The sequence below is a fragment of the Nelusetta ayraudi genome, unplaced genomic scaffold (assembly GCF_046127955.1).
Source record: "Nelusetta ayraudi isolate G7.1 ecotype Tasmania unplaced genomic scaffold, CSIRO-AGI_Nayr_v1 ptg000008l, whole genome shotgun sequence".
Lineage (NCBI taxonomy): Eukaryota > Metazoa > Chordata > Actinopteri > Tetraodontiformes > Monacanthidae > Nelusetta > Nelusetta ayraudi.
Window position 1 is genome coordinate 37,426 of NW_027466058.1, and position 20,059 is coordinate 57,484.

General features: G+C 49.8%; 1 protein-coding gene across 2 annotated transcripts in view; it reads right to left on the bottom strand.

The window, feature by feature from the left end:
• The window catches only part of zmiz1a (zinc finger, MIZ-type containing 1a), a 109,369-nt gene that overhangs the window by 28,739 nt on the left and 60,571 nt on the right, over positions 1–20,059 (bottom strand). For both annotated transcript variants that reach the window (XM_076018428.1, XM_076018429.1), the window contains exons 4-5: positions 4,021–4,129; positions 1,390–1,503 (exon numbers count right to left, since the gene is read on the bottom strand). In XM_076018428.1, coding sequence (XP_075874543.1) covers positions 1,390–1,503; positions 4,021–4,089 — 183 coding nt within the window. In that variant the 5' untranslated portion in view covers positions 4,090–4,129. The remainder of the gene's footprint in view (positions 1–1,389; positions 1,504–4,020; positions 4,130–20,059) is intronic.

Here is a 20,059-nt window from a genome sequence, read left to right on the forward strand (position 1 = left end):
CTGAAGCCAAAACTTGACCGACCAACGAGAGGGAGGTTTCCCTCCCTTAACGCACAGCAAAGACCGAGGGCTTCACCCGAACACGTCCGTCTCTAAATTTGCAGTCGAACACGCGAGGCACCGAGGGCGATAACCCCCTCCCCCCGGTTCCATCACCCCCCACCCCCACCCACCCAGCTGAAAGAATGAGCCGACTTCTCCCACCGCCGCTGTAATTCTCCAGATAAGACGGCGTTCTTCACTCAAAGCCCGATGAAACAATTTAGCTGATGGAAGCGCCCCCCCCCCTCCCCCGTCAACCCCCCTGCTGAGACGGATCTCGGCGGTGGGGCTCCATTGTGTGGCCCTTTATCAGCCTTTAAGAGGCTTTTATTGTGATTTACACATTAATGAGCATTTATCTGTTTGCTCACGCTACCACTTCAGCTCCGGGAGGCTGCGCTCTCTCTCTCTCTCTCTCTCTCTCTCTCTCTCTCTCTCTGTTTTCTGAGGCTGATCCATACGATATGTGTGTGAAGCGCCACAGACTGCAGTGGTGGTGTTTCCAGATGTACGTGATGCAGTGGTAGTGGCAGTTCCTCTGCTGGATGCAGAAGGGACGACCCCGTAAGTCTTTGTGTTCACTGTCACAGAGGTTCAGTCGTGTATCGTGATGCACAACGTAACGAAGGCAGCACAGACCATTCGTTCAAAACTCAGTGTATATTTTGAAAACTCACAATAATTTTCCTTTTCCACTGGCATGAGGTGTTTTTTTTTCCCCATAGAAAGGAAATAAATAGAATGATGAAGAGAAACAGGTGTGCATGACACACACTTGTCAGCTATTTCTAAACCTCAAACGTGGCATTTTTTTTTTTCGTTCCAGAAGCGAAACTGCAGCAAAATGTCAAAAACTGTTGTAACCGTATGCTTTTATTTTGATATAAACAGCTTTTCCTTCCTGTCTGTTTACACTGCCGTCCTCTGACTGCTCTCCCAACCTTGTTTATCCGCTCCAGACCAAGAAATGTAAACACTTCTCTCTTCCCCACCAACCCTGACATCAGAAGTTCAACTAAAATCAGCTTTAAAATGAGCTCAGAACAGTTTTGTGGAGATGTGGATCTGACTGACTGCCGGATACGAACTTTAATGCACTGCAACCTGTTTCGAGTCAAAGTTCAAATCCCGCCTCAATTGTAAAACAAACACTTTCTCAGAAGCCTCCGAGTGGACGCATCCGTTCATTTATTTATTTATTCATTTTTGTTCCTGACTCTACAAAAATTTAATTACTGTTTTGCTCACGTATCCAAAAGTACCTGAAAGAGCAGGGAGGGGGAGAGAAAGAAAGAAAGAAAGAAAAAAAAAAAGCTGCAGCCAAAACCATAATTGGTGTTTGCGTACCGTCAGACATCCCATGAGGCTTTGCTCGAAAGGTCGCTGGAAGGCCCGGGGATCCCCGCACCAGTCGAGCAGCTCTGTGGCGGCCGAGTGGAAGTTGGCCGGGTTCTGTAAGTGCTGTGCAAACAAGAGAGAGGGAGGCGCTCGTTAGATGATGACGAATAATCAGTTTTGTTGCGTGTCAGATTTTGGGCGACAAATTGGAAAAAGCGCTGAACCCAAATAATTTTGGTGGCCTTGGTGCTCAATGTCTTGTTGTTTCTGCCTGTTTTTCCCTGCGAGGACCTTGACTCCTTCCTCGACGCACACGCACACACACGCATGCGCATGCACACACGCACGCACACCCGCCGCCCTGCTGCAGTGCGTCGTGGGAGGAAGATCGCTCCGCGCGCAGCAACAATGATGCCACTGTTTGCGGCTAATCTCCCTGGGCGACGCCCAGTCCTCGCCCCCGTGACCCGCAGCCCGACCAAAATCTTCCCCTCCCGTCCTCGTTCTCTCGTCCCATTGGCTGTTCATCCAGGGAGCGACACCGCACGACACAACACAACGCAACGCAACACAACACAACACAAGCGGCCGTCTAATCTACTTCAGCCTCTGTGTCTTTCTCGGCTGCTCGCTGAGGCCTGAAACAGCTCAAAGCTTTTCTTCCCGCTCGTCTTGAAGGCGACTCCGGCTGGCAGGACGGAGCAAGCGGCTCTTTTAAGAGAGAGAGAGAGAGAGAAAAAAATCGGGGGCTCCCTTTCGCCACGGCTCAGGAGGTTAATAGTTTTTTTTCTGGCCAGCTGGCCAAATTGAGACCACTTGAAAGTAGTTTATTATCCTCATTCGGAGCAGAGGCACTCTTGTTTTGTGTGCGTTCCTCGGGGGAAGGTGGCAGTCGTTGTCTGTAGGGGGCAGCAGAGGTGAGCCTGGTTTTTGAAAAAAAAAAACAAAAAAAACAAACAAACAAAAAAAACAACCAAAACAAACAAAAAATTGACTAGAAACATTGGTCGTCCAGAAATAAGAAAAATTTAGAAATCACGAGACCCTGAATCTCTCGTTCTTTCTGACTTGAAGCTTAGCAGCTAACCAACTTAGCCGCCGACTGGGTTTGGCTGACGACAAAAAAAAGTCGGGGGGTATCAGAAGTAGCGCAGCGGGGGAGGTGGGCAAGTAGTGGTGGCAGTCGCCAAGTCCGCCTTAACAACCTCGAGACTCCGACAGCCAAGCGAGTGGGGGGTGGCAGAATGAGATAGCTGGAGGAGCACCAACATCTACTGCTGCTGCTGCTGCTGCTGCTGCTCAGGGTCGGACGAGGACAGAAACAGAGAGAACGCCAGGAGGCTGCAGCGACTCCAAACCTTGACAGGCCCGTTTTCTGCATGCGAGCCGATGATCAAGCTGCGTTGGAAACACAACGACAACAACAACAGCACAATACCTGGCCACCGGCCAATCGCGCCGCCCTGCCAGCCTTTGAAGTCTCTGCCGCGCTGCTGAGTTCTGAAGAGCACGTAAACCCAACTACAATCAGCCCTCTTGATTAACCTGCTGCAGCCGCGCTAACTGGAGCCGCTACCGAACTTATGACTCTGGAGTCTGAAGCCGGCGAGACGCCGCGTGGGTTTATAATAACCTCCCTACGCTGACGCACTGGAACGCGAGAACAATCCCGAGTGGCGGAGAGCGAGCGTTACTATCCTGGGCGCCTGGACGAGCTGAGTGGAGCGTTTAGCAAGCAGGTGAAGACCGAAGGGGGACGCATCCTCTTCTAATGAAAGGCTCAAAGGGCCCGTGATTGGCTGACTCACTAGTGAGGTGGGGGTGCCGTCGTATGGATGTTGGGATATATAAAGGATTACGCCCACGCAGCATTAAAAAAAAAAAAGAAGAAGGAAAAAAAAACAACCCCAGAAAGCTTTGCCAAGCAGCCAAGTCAGTCAGCCAGCCAGCCAGCGACTTCCAGTCGGCGATTAATCACAGGCAGAGGCGGTAGCCCAGGGTCACGTCTGTCTGTTTGTTTCTCTCTGTGTACGTCTGAGTGAGGGAGTCTCCTGGAAGCCGGCAGCCAGGAGGAGGAGGAGGACGAGGAGGAGGAGGAGGATGAGGAGCGGGAAAGGGGGGTGAGAAGGAGAAAGAGGAAGAGGAGGAGGAGGGAGCACGAAGAGGCCCAGCGTACATCCGCCAAGGAGTCGGGAGCGTGGCGGAGCAGAGAGGGGGCGGGGCTTGGAGGGGTGAGGGGGGGGTTCTCGTGTCTTTGAAGTCGCTTTGTGTTTGTGTTTACTGCCAGACCCCCCCAAACCTCCCACCCCCACCCAATAACCCCAGTTTCCCGCTCTCTCTCTCTCTCTCTCTCTCTCTCTCTCTCTCTCTCTCTCTCCTCTGTCTGCCTTCCCTCCCTCGGCAACATGATCTGTGCGACAGCCACAGCTGCAGCTGCTGCTGCTGCTAATGGCGAGAAAAAGAGACGGGCGTCCATATAAGGAGCTGAGCGGCAGCGGGTCGAGTCACGGGGAGGAGAAATAGAGATTCTTGCTCTCTTTCCGTCGAGAATCCATCTTTCGCACAGCCGAGGAGGAGGAGGAGGAGGGGCTAGGGGGGTCCAGAGGGCTGATGGGAATCTTTGCAAAGAAAAAAAAATACCTGTTTGATGCACTGCAGCCTGTCATTGGTCTGCTGGATGTGCCGGTCCATTGATGGTAGCGTGTTCATCTTGCTGTCTCTACCGGAACGCCATTAAAGAGTCTTCACTCTGTGAAGGGGGGAAAAAGAAAAGAAGAAGAGGGATGAGTGGCTCTGCCAGTCTCTCTCTTTGCACACACACACACACACACACACACATTTCTTAGCGTATGAGACTTGAAATCAACAGCTTGATGGCTTCTCAAACAGGGAAGCCAGCTTTTTTCACACACTGACTCATTCAAGGGTTTCTGGCAAACGTGTGAAAGCGTGATGTTCCACAGCCGTACTATTGAAGAAAGAGACCCTAGAAAGCGCAGGGGGAAAAAAAATGAAATGAAAATGACTGATGAGCTCGACGCTACCTGCCTGAGGCATAATGACACAAACACAAACGAGACAGGACAAACGACGGAGGAGATCACGCAGACGCTCAGTTCATATCCAGATTTGTCAGAAATTGATATTTACAAAAAAAAAAAAAAAAAAAAAAAACTTGATCCATCAGCACCTTCTGTCGCACAAGAAATTTGCCTTCCTCGGACCGTCTCGGAGATACACAGTTACTAAAAATGGGCTGATAAATCAATTGGCCAGGTAATCAGGCTGATTAAACCACCACCAGAAACTGAAAAAACAATAAAAAAAAAAACGGTGTTTGTAAATCTGTTTGTAGGCAATTGTAGGCATGTTTATTTCATTATTGAGTTGAAAAAAAGCAACCATAAAGATTAAAACCGTGCAGTATTTATTGGCCCATTGGCATCGACGGCAGCAGCAGCAGCTGCCGGGGGAATAAAAAGTACCGGCGTCCAGCGTGTTCTGTCCATCAAACCCTGAACCCTCATCCCCGCCCGCACATTTATTTCCCCTCGGTGTCGGGCCAGCTCACATTGCTCCACACAAAAGCCAAACTTAGAAAGTAGGGGCTTGTGGAAGGAGTGGTGAGTGGTGAGGAGGAGGTGGGACGGTGGTGGTGGTGCTGGGGGGTTGGGGGGGGGGCTCATAGTAATAAAAGCTGCTTAGTGCTGATAAAAGGTCCCCAAAGATCACCCGCTGTGACAAACAGAGCGAGGACCGAGGCCGAGGACCCACGGCGAGGGGAGTTTATGCTGAGTCTGGTGGGTTTTTATCTTCAAAAGAAGCCCCTGCAAGTCTGCCGCGCGCTAAGAATATTTTTCTCTCGCTCTCCACCACCCCCCCACCACCCACACACACTCTAACACACACAAACACACGCACACGTGCATGCACGCCGTGGCGGCGGCGGCAGCGTGTCAACACAAAGGGCTGGAATATTTCGCTTAGATTAGGCTTCAAGGTAAAAACTTCAAAGCGACATCTTGAGAATAAGAGTGTATTACTAATCCTCGGAGCTCAGGCATTAGTGGGCTGGAATTACCTGGAGTGCACTCGCACTAAAGTCTCAAACAACAGATGACGCCGCGGCGGACGCAGCGCTCTGCGGCCCGAGAGGAGGGTCACGTGATCGTGGCCAAACGGCTTTTGTCGGGGGTGGGTGTGGGCGGCACGCACGCACGCACACACACACATAAAAAAACACCCAGTCTGATCTGATGCTCTGATGCAGTGGTGTAGTCTAGTTTATTCTAGTAGGTATACTCTGATCCCCTCCGACTCCCCAAACGTACACATTGGTCCAGCCACAGCTACTTGAAAACAACAACAATAAAGTTTCAGCTATCAAGTGCAAAAAGTGGTGCACACACAAAATACATTTTCTAAAGTGGCACTCAAGCACTGATGAACCCTCAAACAGATCAGAACATAAGACATCCTTTTAATCACATTTTTATACAGGAAAGTGAACGTTGAGCGCTGATGCGTATTTTCGCGCATTTTTCAGTGATTATACGGTAATTCTGAACATGTTCTCCTAGTTATACGGCGTCTACCTGCGCATCACGTAGACTACGCCACTGCCCTGATGCCACTGCCAGGCTGCCCCAAATTTCTTGTCTTTTTTTTTTTTTGCCGCGCCGCACCTCCTCCGCACGGCCAGCAGGTGTCTCCCTTCCCCTCCGCTCAGCCTGCTCTCTCTCGCTCGCCAGCGGCTCCGGCGAGGCTCCTCTAAGCTCCTGACAAGTGCTACAAATCCCCTTCAGCAGGCAGCCCGGCAGCTCGGCGCACCGCTAACAGCCCAGCGCTGGCCCGTCTGACCTTGTGGCTATTGATTAACTGTTTCCTCACCGGGGCCTCCTCCTCCTCCTCCTCCTCTTCTTCTTCGCTGTCCCTACACACAACCCCCGGCCAGGAGAGAGTGAGAGGCTCTGAAACTAGCCTTTTACCACCAAGCGTCTCGTTTCATTCCCATTGACTGAACTGCGTTTTTTTTGTGTTTTTTTTTTTTTGTTTGTTTCTTTAAAGCAGAAGAAACAATGTTTGGCAGCAGCAGCAGTAGCAGCAGCAGCAGTAGCAGCAGCAGCAGCAGTTAGTTGTCGTGCCGGCGAGGATCAGAAATCAATCCACTCAACTCAACTGACCAAAACGACAACCACAATCCTCGCTGGGGGAAGTGGGGGAGGGGGAAGGGGTGTGTGCGTGTGTTTGTGTGTTGCATAACAGACAATGCTTGAGTGGAAACATGGCAGAATCGTCGTCCCGCTCCCGCCCCACATCCTGACCCCTCCCTGCCTCCCTGTTCGGCTTCAAAATGAAGCAGTAATCTGGCAGATGATCGCAGGAAGGGGAAGAGGTGAACGTTGACGTCGCCGCTGCCTCGGCTTCTCAATACCATGACCGAGAACAGCTGGACTGAAAAACCTCTGGGTTTTTTTCTTCTTCTCCCCTGTCGTTTGTTTTCATAGATCCATTTCTTCTTCTTCTTCTTCTTCTTGTTCTTCAAATTATTTATTTATTTATTTAGTTTGATTGATTGAATGGAAATGAGAGCGGCAAATAAGTGTTATTTTGCAAAAATCTTCTTCTTCTTCTTCTTCTTCTTCTCTTGTTTTTTCGCCGTCACGGGTCTGTTTGCTCGCTCCAGGCATTTTGGGCTTCCGCTCTGGCGAGCACGCGGTGAAGACACTTTATCTTAATTGTCTCCCAAACATCTTAATCAGCCGCAGTCAGCGCTGCTTACCAGAGGTGCAAAGCAAAGGATTACACATCCAATTACGCCGCGGCGCACGCACACTGCGAAGCCCCCCCCACACACACACAGCCACACTCACTCACTTTAAAAAACTGAAAAAGCAACAAAAAGAAAGCAGCAGTGCCGAGCTCCTGCCGTGAATCAGAGCGAGGAGACAAACCACAAATAATGCCAAGATCTGAGCAGCTCCTGTTTTTTCCCTGCCCCTGTTTTTTCTTCCCCTGTCACTGTCTGAGAGAAAACACATGCACGCACAAATCGCAATTTTAGTTGTTTTTTTCTTTTTGCTCCTTTTTTTCCTCCCCCTCGCCGAGCGAAAAAAAAAAAAAAGAAAAAGGCCGGGGGAAGTGGGGCAAGAAATAAGTGTTCAGAAGCAACAGAAAAAAAGAAGAAGAAAAAAACACAAAGTAATGTGAAAAGCAGTGAAGTATGGCTGGCTGGAGGATGGGGCGGTGGGGGAGAAACAAAAGAAAAAGAAAAAAGTATCTCTTCATTATGAGCAGGCGCAAAGAAAAACACAGAGCCGCTCGCACCATGTCGGCTTTCTCAGGTCACGCCGAGTTCGACCGTTGACGTCGCTGAGTCAAGACTGAACTCCGACGATACTGCGTCGGAGTTCAGTAAGCAAGGAAGGGGCAATTTGAGGCGAGTGAGGCGCAACAACAGCAAAAAGGAGGGGGGTGGGGGGAGGTGTCTAAAAAATAAAGACGAGAAAAACGGGGTGAGAAGCGTTAACCACAACTTCTCTGCAACTTAAAAGTGACACGCGCAAGGCTGACTGACGGTAATCGTGCCTCCGACCCTCCAATAAACCGCCCAGAAATTCTTTCGGTTGGTCCACTTTCCAGAATGTGGGCGAGAGCTAAAGCACCAGTGGTGATTCAAGGTAAAAGCCCTCCAGAGTTTCCTTAAAAAAAGGTACTTTAAAAGTGAATAAACACAAAACTGTATTTAAGTAGTACTCAAGATTAGCAGGTGCCTCCAAACGGAGGTCAAAGTCCGCCAGCGGCTCAACAGCGCCCCCTTTATCAAGATTATCTAGTGGTAATCTGTGTGTCTCCGGAAGAGATTCATTCTTGAAACCAGCCCTTTGTGACGTCACACACATACTATACTTTTAATCATAAACGAGTTCATGCTTACACAAACAAAGACTTTACTTTCAACAAGATTTAAAACCAAGGTTTGTTTGTTTTGTTTTTTTTGAACTGGAGGCTGTTAAACAGAGGGCTAACCCCGCTCTGCGGGATGAAAAATGACAAACTGTTCTCTGTTTATCAAACTGGTACGTCTGCGATCTGAACAGTCTGACCCGCGCGTGCTCCGTTATCGCAACCCCGCTGTCAGATCTCACTCTGCGTGACCCAACACGCACTTCCTGGTCTGTGCGTTTTGTGCTTCCCGCCCGGAACTCCACCGCAGCCAGACTCCTGTCAGGACGTCTCCCGACGGCTATTACACGGGACCTTTAAATGAAAGTAACTGTGGGGATTAAATGCCACTTCAGATAATAACGCCCTCGCTTATGTTTTTATCCTTAATCATCTGCCGCAGAGTGTTTAAGGCACAATTAAGGGATTCGCCGCTGAGCTGGGCTCCTGTTAAAGCTCATCCTCTGTCATCCAATACGACTGGAGGAGCGGGGACGTCCTCCCCCCTCCTCCTCCCCCTTCTCCCCCTCCTCCTGCTCCTCCCGCCACCGCCGCCCGGAGCTCCTTCCTGGACCGGAACCACCCGGCTGGGCTGCTTTTCCACCCGCCTTCCATTTTCCGTTCCGTCATTTCCCCTTTTTCTGCTCGCTCACATCTCATCCCCCGCGTCTCTCTCTCTCTCTCGCCTCTCCTCCCCCACCCAGGGGGGGAAGCTGCCATAACAGAAGGTGGAATAGATTCATTTGCCCTTAATGTGGTTTGGGCTGCAGTGTGGCACGGCCAGGCAGTGGCGGCGGCGGCGGCACTTTTTTTCTCCCTCCCAGCCTCTCTCTCCCTGCTGCCCGTCTGCAGTTCATGTGTTTTCAAACAGGCCAATCAACACCACTCACGTCCGCTGGCCTCTCCCTCCCTCCTCCTCCTCCTCCTCCTCCTCCTCCACCTCCTCCCCCTCCTCCTCTGCCTCCTACAATCTCTGCTCTCAGTGTGTCTGTAAAAAGAGCCACCAATCCTCTGTCCCACACACACACACACACACACACTCCATTATCTCTAATGGCAAACTCCAATGGCCAGACAGTCCTCTTCTTCATCTGATCCCCCCCCCCCCGCCCCCCCCCCAACCCCTCTCTCACTTCCAGCATCTTCCTGCAGTCTTCAGTCATTTGCATTTTATTATTACTCTTCGTCATTTCCTCCACGGGGCCAAACAGCAACCGACGGCGGCAGCGGCAAGAACCGGGGTTTGCGGAAGGGATGGGGAAGAAAAAAAAAAAAACGGAAAGAAAAAGGACAAACTGTCAGTGTGGCTGCTTGTTTGTATTCTATTTTAATGCGACAAGCGGGCAGCTATGTGACACCGAGACGCCGCAATGCAAACAGCTGTGATGCGAGGGCTACGCGAGCTGGCCCCGTTTTTTTTGCCGTCTATAAATACGGCGCTTCGAGTCGCGCAGCACTGCAGGTATGCGCCACCAGATACTCTGGGGAGCGGCCCATTATTTCGCCACTCAGCGCGGCACGTCGGCCCGACTGTTGAGGCTGCTCCGCCGAGGGAGGCCAGAGGTGGGTTCAGCCGGGGACTGGCGGCACCGGGGGACTTGGCGATGTTCCGCATGATGATCGGTTTTTATGAGAAAATGACTGTTTAGACGGCGGGACCAGAGAAAACAAAACAAAACAAAAAAACACTTTTTTTTCTGTCTTTGTTTTTTTTGCCGATGTTTGTAGTTGCAATTTGTGTTCTTCTTCAAGCTACAGAAAAAAACCCTCCTGAGACTAAAAAAAAAAAAAAAAAAAAAAAAATTAAACCAGACTGAGAAAAATAAGAATCTCCTGAGAGCGAAAATGAAACTAGACTGAATATTGGACACTCGCCTTGGGACCGCAGACACGACTACAAATGAATTTTAATGCGTCTCAGTGTCAGCTGAATACATAAACACAACCTTTCAGAAAATCACAGTTATATAGAAGTGAGAAGGAAACCTGAAAGTAAACTTTGCCTCTTTTTTTATGCCCCCTCCCTTTCATTCTCAACTACCGTTCACTCGAACAAGTGTAAAACCAGGAGTGTCTTAGAAGAAAAGCTGTCCAAGAAAAGTGTTATTTTTTCCTATCAGGAGGTCCCACAGTAGGAAAAAAAAGTCCCGGTGGGTGGGAAGAAAACCGCATCAAGCAAGAGAGAGCAACCGACGGGGGCTGATATCCCGATTTCGATCAAGATTAGGAACGGCTCAGGTCGTGTCCCATCACGGACTCAACAGCGCCCCCATTTAAACAATGGCAAATGATAACGTCTTTCTCTGGCTTTGGCAGTGAAACGTCCAGAAATAAGGAAAATCCATCCTGTACCTTCGCAAAGTGTTAGCCAAGACACACACTACAGAATCGGCGCCTTTGCGACATCACAAAGGGCACTGTTACCGCACTCTCTGGTTAGCTACCGCGTAGTTGCTCAACAATACATCAAAAATATCAAATTCTACTAAAAAAAAAAAATGACAGCAGTTTTTCAGATTACAACTGCTGCCACTCACTGTAGGATATTGACTGACAGTTACCGACGCGCCTCCCGTGCCCTCATCACATGCCAGATCACGGCGCGGCGCCGGATCAAAATGCTATTATTTAGCCTTTCAACCACTCGACGGCATCGTCGAGGGATCGGCTCTCCAGCTAACGCTGCGTCGAGTGCGCCGACTGGGGAGGAGGCCGTCCGTCGAGCCCCGAGGTGGGTAATGGGGTCATCATCCATATGGCTGAGTGTCACTTGATGAACTCCCTCCTCATCCTAAAGGATCCTGTGCGTGCCGAGTGCTACAAATACCAGCGAGCGATGCGATTTTTGCACTAGTTTATTTTACCTTTTACTGTATTGCGATTTCTTTTCTTCGAGTTTTCTCTCCTGCCCAGTGGGCTGCACCTTGTGCATGAGAGATGCCATATAAATAAAGTATCACTATTACTATGTGGAAGGCCGGATTGTGGAGAGCGGTGCGCATGCAGCGCCAGGTGGCTCAGGGCTGAAACAGTGTCAAATAAAATTGGAAGAACAGCAGCGTGTAAAAGGTTCTGCGGAGGACAAGAGCAGCGCAGAGGAGTCGGGATTCGGGAGTCGGCGGGGAGGTGATTGACAGCGCAGCCTGCCGGGCGGGTGTAAAGCGAGCCCGGCGGGCCGGACTCCAACCGAGCTGTTAGCTCACACGCCGCCTCCCGCGACTGCTGAATGGGTAAACTGACAAATTCCATGTCCTCCAGTTTCAGCCCCGGCAAACTGCTGCTGACCCAAATGCAATTAGGCGACGCGGGCGCACGCGCTCACACACACAGACACACCGGCGGTTGGAGTGCAACACATCGACGGACGGATGGGTGAGAGAGAGCGAGAGAGAGACATGGAAGGCGGAGGAGGAGGAGTGTGTGTGTGTGTGTGTGGGAGAGAAGGGGAGCGGTGAGAGTTACAAAGAGCGAGGGTGATTCAACCTGCTCAGCAAGCCATGAAATGGTATTGGTGTCATTAGGGAGAGCAAAAAAAATATATAAAAAAAAATAAATATGTATCTGTGCCAGTCTGGCCTCTGTGCTCCCCTCGCTGTCCACGCTGAAGCAGCAAACCAGCGTCGCCCAGAACAAAAGGTCTCGGCTTTATTCGCCCTCAGCGGCTGAACCGTCTCTTTACACTGTACAATAAATATTGTTTATTTATTTGTATTATTTATTTATTTATTTCGCAGCGTTTAGCGCAGGGGTGAAAAGACTCATGGGCCACAATGGGTTCTAAAATTTGACAGCGGGGAGCCGGAGCCGGAGCAGGAGCAGATGGATGGAGTGCTTTGGTGACCCACCTCATAGGAGGAAAAATATATCATGGGATTTAATGTCTATGGAAATTTAGCAAAATACGCGTCTTTGAAGCCCCATGGTACTTAGCTCTTTATTGAAATGACTCTTAAAACACTGGGAAAAAAATGATGAAATACAGCTATTTCATTGACTTTCTTAGTATTAATATCATTTCTTCACTTAGGCGTGCTGGATTAGAAAGTTTAACGGGCCGCATATGGCCCCCGAGCCGTAGTTTGCCCACGTCTGGTTTAGTGTCATGCTGAAACCAGTGCACAATGTGACAAAACACACACAGCCGGTCTGGTGCAGAACTCACTACTTTTTTTGAGGGGGAGGAAGAAGGAAGAGGAGGAGAAGGAGGGGGGCCGGGGGGTTTCGCTTTCACTCTTCCACTTTTCAACAAACCAGTGCAGAAAAAAAAAGAATTCCCGACCTCGCTGACGCTCAAGTAACAGCACAGAGGGACCAGGAGGGCTGAGGACAAACTCAGAGAGCTGCTACACACTGTGAGCAAAACGGCAAAAAAAAAAAAACAACCCAAAAAAAACCCACCACACAGCATGTGGCACCTGGTTGGATGAAAACAGTTGCGGCCGACTTCCCCCGCCTGCTGTCGATGTGCTAAACCACAAAGAAGCGCAAAAATCAAGTGTTTCCTGGTTCTGTAGCCACTCACGTTTTGGGCATTCTGGGTAAATGGCACCCAAACGTAAAACTTGCAACATGAGGGTCCTGCCCTCGTAATGAGATCATATTAAAAAAGATCACTGGAACAAAAATGTGTTTTCTGCTGCTGATGGGCGAAAAGTAAACACATTTCTGCCAGAAGTTTGAGCGGAAATCGCTCAAGGTCTCGCACAGAAAAGAGGCTCTGCGAGACGACGGCCGTCACACAGACGATGTTTTCAAGGTCTGCTACAGACTAGGGAAAAAAAAAAAAAGGCTTCGGCTGTGTTATTTTCTTCTTTTATTTTTTAACTAAACGGCGAGCAGCCAGAGAGAGACGCGGGCAGAGCAGAGAACCCGTGTTCCCGTTTTGCCTCGTTAGCCGCGCTGCGCAAAGCGAGCGCGTGCTTGTTCACCGTGGGCGGGTTCGAGCGGCGAGCCGCTGCCTGTTGCAGGAGGAGGAGGGGAAGAAAAGTAAGCAAACAAAAATCTGCCTAATTGAGTTCAGGCAGCGTCGGTGTGTCAAACAACTAAAGGAACAAGCAGCAGCAGCAGCGCAGGAGCGACGACGGAAGGGAAGAATCAGCCGCACAACAACGCGTGTGTGTCGCTTGGGTTTGGGTCCTGATCTGCTCTCTCTCTCTCTCTCTCTCTCTCTCTCTCTCTCTCTCACTCTCTCTCTCTCTCTCTCTCTCCGACACACACCCGAAGGAGGCGGTCTCCCTCCCGGAGACGCATTAGCCGGAGCGGCGGCCGAGGCCGGGGGACGCTTGGAGGGGAGATAGAAGGAAATGGTTGCGGGGAAGGGGATGGCGAGAGGTCACCGCCGGGTAATTTGTTTTGGTCCACTCAGAGCGCAGACACACAGGGAGCAGGTAAACCAATTACAGTGTGACATGAATCACTAAGACCTGCAGCAGGGGGAGGAAGGAGGCGGCGGAGGGGAAGAGGAGAAGGAGGAAGAGGAGTAGAAGGGGGAGAAGAAGGAGCAGAAGGACGAGAGGAGGCGAGGGGGACAAGGAGGGAGAGGAGGGGGAAGGGAAGGAGGAAGAGGAGGAGAAGGAGGAGGAGGAGGAAGAAGTCTCAACGGCCTACTGGATCCTCTCTCTCTCTCTCTCTCTCTCTCCTTCACTCCCTCCCTCTCTCTCTCTCCCTCCTTCACTCCCTCTCCCCCTCCCTCTCCTCAGAGCCGTGATTACACATCTGGAGGGAGGCGACGGGAGCAAAGCGCAAACAGAATCTCCTCCCGCCTGCCGACAGCGAGGAGCTGGTGGGCGCGCTTGTTAGCGTTCGTCCTCCCGGGGGGGGAAACAGTTTGTGGCGGGCGGAGTTAAAAAAGAAGGAAAAAAGAAGCGGTTAAAATTCACACCTTTCAGTTGGCGTTAAATCCGTTTTCATGTTTTTGTTTTTCCCTTTGAATGGATTGAAATTCAGCTCTTGGAATGCGATGCTGGTTTGTACCGTGGGAGGCTGAGCAACCAGGTGGTTCCTTCGAGTTCTGAACGGGCTCCGCGCACATCAGTGCCGGTCCAACCGCCGCTGTAGTTGAGCGTATTTGTGATCAATTCCTGTTTCAATTTAGCGTCTCGTTTTCAAGGAGGTCCTACATTACATACAAACAACACAGAAACATTACACTCCGAAGACACACAAAACACACTGCGTTCCAACGTCCACAGCCTTCCCTCCACACCACATTGCATCACAGGCTCTCAAAATAATATGTCATGCCAATCACGAATACACACATAGCAATACAGATCTGCATCACAATTGAACATCAGGGGCAACAGACGGCAACTGCGGTTTCAAGAAAATAATCAATGAAATGAATAAAGTGAGAAACGATGTTAAAAACAAGAACAGCTTGTTCTTAAATGGGAAAATGAATTTGCTCTCAAGGTAAAAAAATAGATGTGATGGACTTTAAAATTGTTCCAATCTGATGGGGGCTTTGCACTGGAATGACCTGCGACCTGATTCTTGAAGGATTTTTGGGAACGTGAAAAATGGATGTGGAGATGTATATTGTATTAGGAGCCGTTTTAAGTACGGTGGAACACGGAATACATTTAAAAAGCAACAAGACGCAGTGAAACTGACGCCTGGGTTTAGCATGAAGCCAGTTGAGGGGGTCAATCATGAGGCAGAGTTCTGAATGATCATCAATGGTCAGAGTCTCCGTGCAGAAACAGAGGTGGTTAGGAAACTATTTGGTTCTTCACTTCACCCGAAGTCGGGAATTTCACAATTCAATTTAAATTCCACACAGAAAGGCCCCCAATTCTGGGAATCGAACCTACGACCTCATTAGTGATGATCGTCTGCCCACTGCAGAAATCACAGAAGAATTAAAATGGATCACGGAGGCAACGGGATTCTGGCGTCTCTCGACGAGGCCGAGCTTGAAAAGCTTGTTGGCGTCCGTTTCCGAGGCGGCGGTGCGACGCTGTGAAAGAATCGGCCCGGCTGGATGCGAGTGAGTCACCGGTATTTACATGACAAAGACGGTGGCAATTACTTTAATTTCCTTAATCACTGCGGCGGCTGTCAAAACAATGTTGCGCCCAGCCTCAACCGCCGCCACCGCGGGCTACGCTACAGCGCTATTAGCTATTAGCCAAGTAGCGGGCCAGCGATCTCGCCCGCTTCAACTCTCAGCAGGGATTTAGAACTCTCCCAAATACGGACAGACACGTTCCGTGAGGATAGCAGCTGAAGCAGCCCACTGCTGTACATTTAGGTCTAATTAAATGTATAATAAATCAATGTATAACCACACAATATTATTCATATAAATCACCATGTGTACATTTATAAATGTCACACACTTCTGCATTTCTATATTTGAATTATTTATTTACATATATCTACATCTATTTTGTGAGAGCTTTGTGGTTCACCCTGCAACTCACTCTGCCACTCTGACCACTTCTCTCTCACTCACTCACTCTATCTCTCTCACTCTACATTGTACTTCCTTTTCACCCCAACTGGTCAAAGAGAGATGAGTCAGATGAGACAGTTTTTTCCTCCGACTGTATAAAGAGCTTTGAGTCGTCTTTGGTTGTGACGTAGCGCTGTCCAAATAAAAGTTGATAGATTGATTGATTGAACAACCAAAAAAAAAAAAGAAGGAAAAATGACTGTGAAGGATCTCAGTCACTCAGGTCATCCTAATGCAGAGGGGTTAAGTTGGGGGCAACTGGACCTGTGGTCTTTCTATGAGAAAAAGCAACCCTCCAACAAGACTGTGGGTTGTTGATGGTTCTGCTGGAGATCCAGGGGGAGGTGAACACCTCACGCTGGGGCTTCGCAGCTTCAGAGCCAGACGCCGGGGCCCAGCAGTGGGGGGCGGGTGGGCAGGACTCTCGGGGGGAGGATGGCGCCGAGTTCCTGCAGTGTGGAAGCGACCGCCTCGAACACGAGTGGTGGTAGCCTCTGAAGTCGTTCCCGGGGAGCCGACTGCTAACTGGCCAGAAGAGGAAGACGCTTCCTTCTCTTCTTCTTCCCAGGACTCCGCCCCGACTTCCCCCTTTACCCCCTCTCTCCAATCACACCCCTTTTTACTCCTCCTCCTGCTGTATCCCTCCATCCCTCCACCACCTCCGATTCTTCATCCCTCCATCCTCCGTCCCCTTCCTTCCTTCCTTCCTTCCTTCCTTCCATCTCCATCCCCTTCATCCATCCCCCACTCCCGCCCCGCCCGCCACTCCTCTGGCCCTAAAACCAGAACCCCCCCGCCCCCCTTCCCGACCGCCCGCCCGCTCGCGCCGCTCACTCCGATGGCTGTTACCATGACAACCCCCCCTCCCCCTCCCTCACCCCCACCGTTCTTTCAGCTCTTGCAAAATAATGAAGACAATGTGTTTTCCATTTAGATGAGTTTTCTGCCGTGGCGGCGGCGGCGGAGATATGGAGTGTCCGTCCTGCCTCCTCTTTCACTGCGGAGGAAATGGAATAAAAAAAAGAGTGGAGGGGGGAGGGGGCAGGGGAGGGGGTGGCGGAGGTCTAACCTGACACTCCTCGGCTCTGCCTCTTTTTATCCCCCCCCCACCTCGCCACACACACACACACACACACACACACACACACACACACACACACACACACACACACACACACACACACACACACACGCAACACAGGTTAAGGTGGCGTATAAACCAGCTGGGTGGTTAAAGTCAGACTGAGCAGGTTAATGTTTTACAAGGCTGCACATCCACTTGGAACTCAAAATAACAAAAGATAGAAAACAAACCTGACCGGAGGCTTGTTCAAATCATAGGTGTCAAAATCACTGCCACAGCTGGCCCGCCGCTATCATACAGCGCATGTCATGCAAATACTACAAATCCCAGAATGCTCTGCCGGTATTTTGGTGCATCAATCAGGGCAGAGCATTCATTAAAGGATATTATCATTATGACTTCATTGGTTTATTATTGTTATTTTATATTTAAATGTATTATCCGCCCATGGAAAAAGGTCACTGTTGAAATTTAAATCAGAAGGCTGCAAATAAAAAGGAGCTATACAATTTTTTATAAATCATTTGAAATTAGATTTATTTTATTAAGATTAAGTTTATTGTATATCATTAAGCTTTGCTCGTACCATATTCAGGTTGAAGCAGAACTTGTTTGGGTTAATATAAAAAGGTTCACTGTTATATCTGGGACAGATTTTTTTCAACAAATATTAATGTTGGCCCGCAACTTTGACCAAGTTTTAAATGTTGGCCCCACTGTGTGTTTGTAAATGGAATTTTTTGACGATTTTAAAAGTCAAACTCGTGGGCGATGGGTCAGATTCCACCAAATGACGACAAACCGCGCGAACACCGCCAACAGGAGTCACTCCGTGTTTGCGTTGTTTTCTGAGGGACCTGTCGATTACACGCTAACAACGCGGCACTCCGGCGAGGAAATAAAAGCCGTGACACGTGAAATAAATGGTGGCGGGCGTCGTTTTCTCCGTCTGGCGGCGAGTATTTATTAACTGTACCAGGAGTCGCTGGCGGCCCGGAGCTGCGGACGGGCTGGAAAAGTCACATTTCCGCAGTTGTGAAAGGTAATTCAGCCGCAAAGCGTGTGACATTTTAATCACGGAGGAGGAGGTGGTGGTGGTGGGTGGCTACTGCAAATGAGCAAATCTTGCCTCTTTTTTTTTTTTTTGTGTTGCTTCACTGCCGTATTTCTAATGACGGCAGCGGCGCAATAAAAGGCGTCGGCTGCAATTACATTTGAAGGAGGACAGAATTAACGCCGGAACGTCGCTGCTGTCGGGACGCTGGGGACTAAAACGGGGGAGTGTTTGTCCGTTTTGGGTCCATCTCCATAAACACACACATATGCACACACAGGAAGGTGGGTGGGTGGATAGGGGCGCGGGGGTGGGGTGGGGTGGGTGGGGTGGGGTGGTGAGCAGTGTACTATGTGCAGGCCCAGCTTGTTTACAGTGGAAAGACTGAGTCTGGGGCTAGTTTCTTTTTCTGTTCTTCTGGGTTTTTTTTTTTTCTTTGGGGTCTCTTTTCCAGTGTTTACGGAGAGCGGCGAGGAACAACACTTCCTGAGAGGAAAGCCAGCTTTCCGAAGCCTCAGACCAGCAGGGTTGAGGGGATTGGGGGGGGTTGGGGGTGGTGGTGGAGGAGATGCTCTGTCTCCGATTTATGTTTTCCACCCGGCGCCGTGTAAACACCCGGCGTAGAAAACCTGGAATGCGCACGAGAGCGCAGGGGTGTGTTTCAGATAAAGGCGCGCACGCAAGGTGGGCGGCGGGAACTCACTCCTCCCCGGAAAAAAAAAAAAAAAAAAAAAGAAAATCAAGGAAAGAGGCTCCAGCGTCACTCCATGAACTTTTTCCAAAGTCTTCACAGCTTCCGCTGCTCAATACCGGTGATTAAAGTGAGACGTTTCCACTCCCGGTGCCTCAGTTAGTTTTAAATTACAATCCCATCAAACCATGAATTAACCTATTTCGATTTAAAAACACCTACAGGAAGTCGGGAGGGCCTTTTCTTTTCTCCCCCCCGCCCCCCACCCTAGCCGGCAAACATATCGAATCAAATCTGCGGGCCCCTGAAAAGCCGAAGCAAAGGACGGCTGAGGGTGATTTCCTACTGGAGGCTATTTTTCCTGATTAAAAGGCTCCGCGCTCTGTTTTCCTGCGCCATGCATTGTTCTTTCTTGTCAAAACCAATCACCTGCTCCCCGGCCGCAACGCGAGCCAACCGCCGGCCGAGCCGACAGAGATTGATGCACGTTGCGTTGAGCGGCGGTTACAGCGCCGAGCCGCTGCAGCCACGGACGGGAGGCGAGGACGGAGCTGCGGAGGATGCGGTGATACAAGCCAGACGTTCCGTCTCTGTGAGGCGGCGGCAAAGCTCGAACCCTGATTGTCAGTCAGAGAACTGCTACGGGAATCTGTTGGCTGCGAGCTGTCAAAGTGAGTGTGTATATATGGTTATATATCCACACTACCGGTCAAAAGTTTGGAGACACCTGTTTCTTCTTTATCTTTACTACTTTCTACACCGTAGATACCTACTGAAGACATCAAAGATATGACCAAGATATGTGGATTAATATGGCAAAAGAAAAAAAAGTGAAATACCTCAATATGTTATTTTAAATATATTTCAATTTAAGGGTGGTGAATCGAGATTATCTGAAATATAAAACTGGTTTGTTGTCATTTGTCTTTTTTTTTTTTTTTTGCTTAATACATATTCCATACAGTATGTATTGGGGTGACTGTGAGATGAAATAAAGGGAAGGCTCACAGTAAATGAATGATGATAATTATCTATTTAATTCCCTGGTTTCATGGAACAGTTCAATCCTCCTGAGGCCGCGTGCTCACAAGTCGCTCACTTGTTTAACGTAACAGCTCTTAAATAACAACCCTCGCTGTTATCCGATTAATCAGTTTAGCTGTGAAGCTGATCTTTTTTTCCACGATGCGCAGTGATTCAGTTGTGCACTTGCATAGAAGCGCTGTTGCTGCTGCTGCTGCTGCCGCTGCTGCTGCTGCTGCTGCTGCTGCTGCTTCAGGGTCTGTCGGGTCTTTGTAGCTAAAAGCGCAAGCGAGGTACGACAATAAAAAACAAGAGTCAGAGTCCCTTCTCCTCCCGGAGTTCCTGCGCTTGTCGGTAAATAAGACCCGGGCTTGGCGGGTACGCGCCACCTGGCGACGTACAAACGGGTGCGCGTACAACACG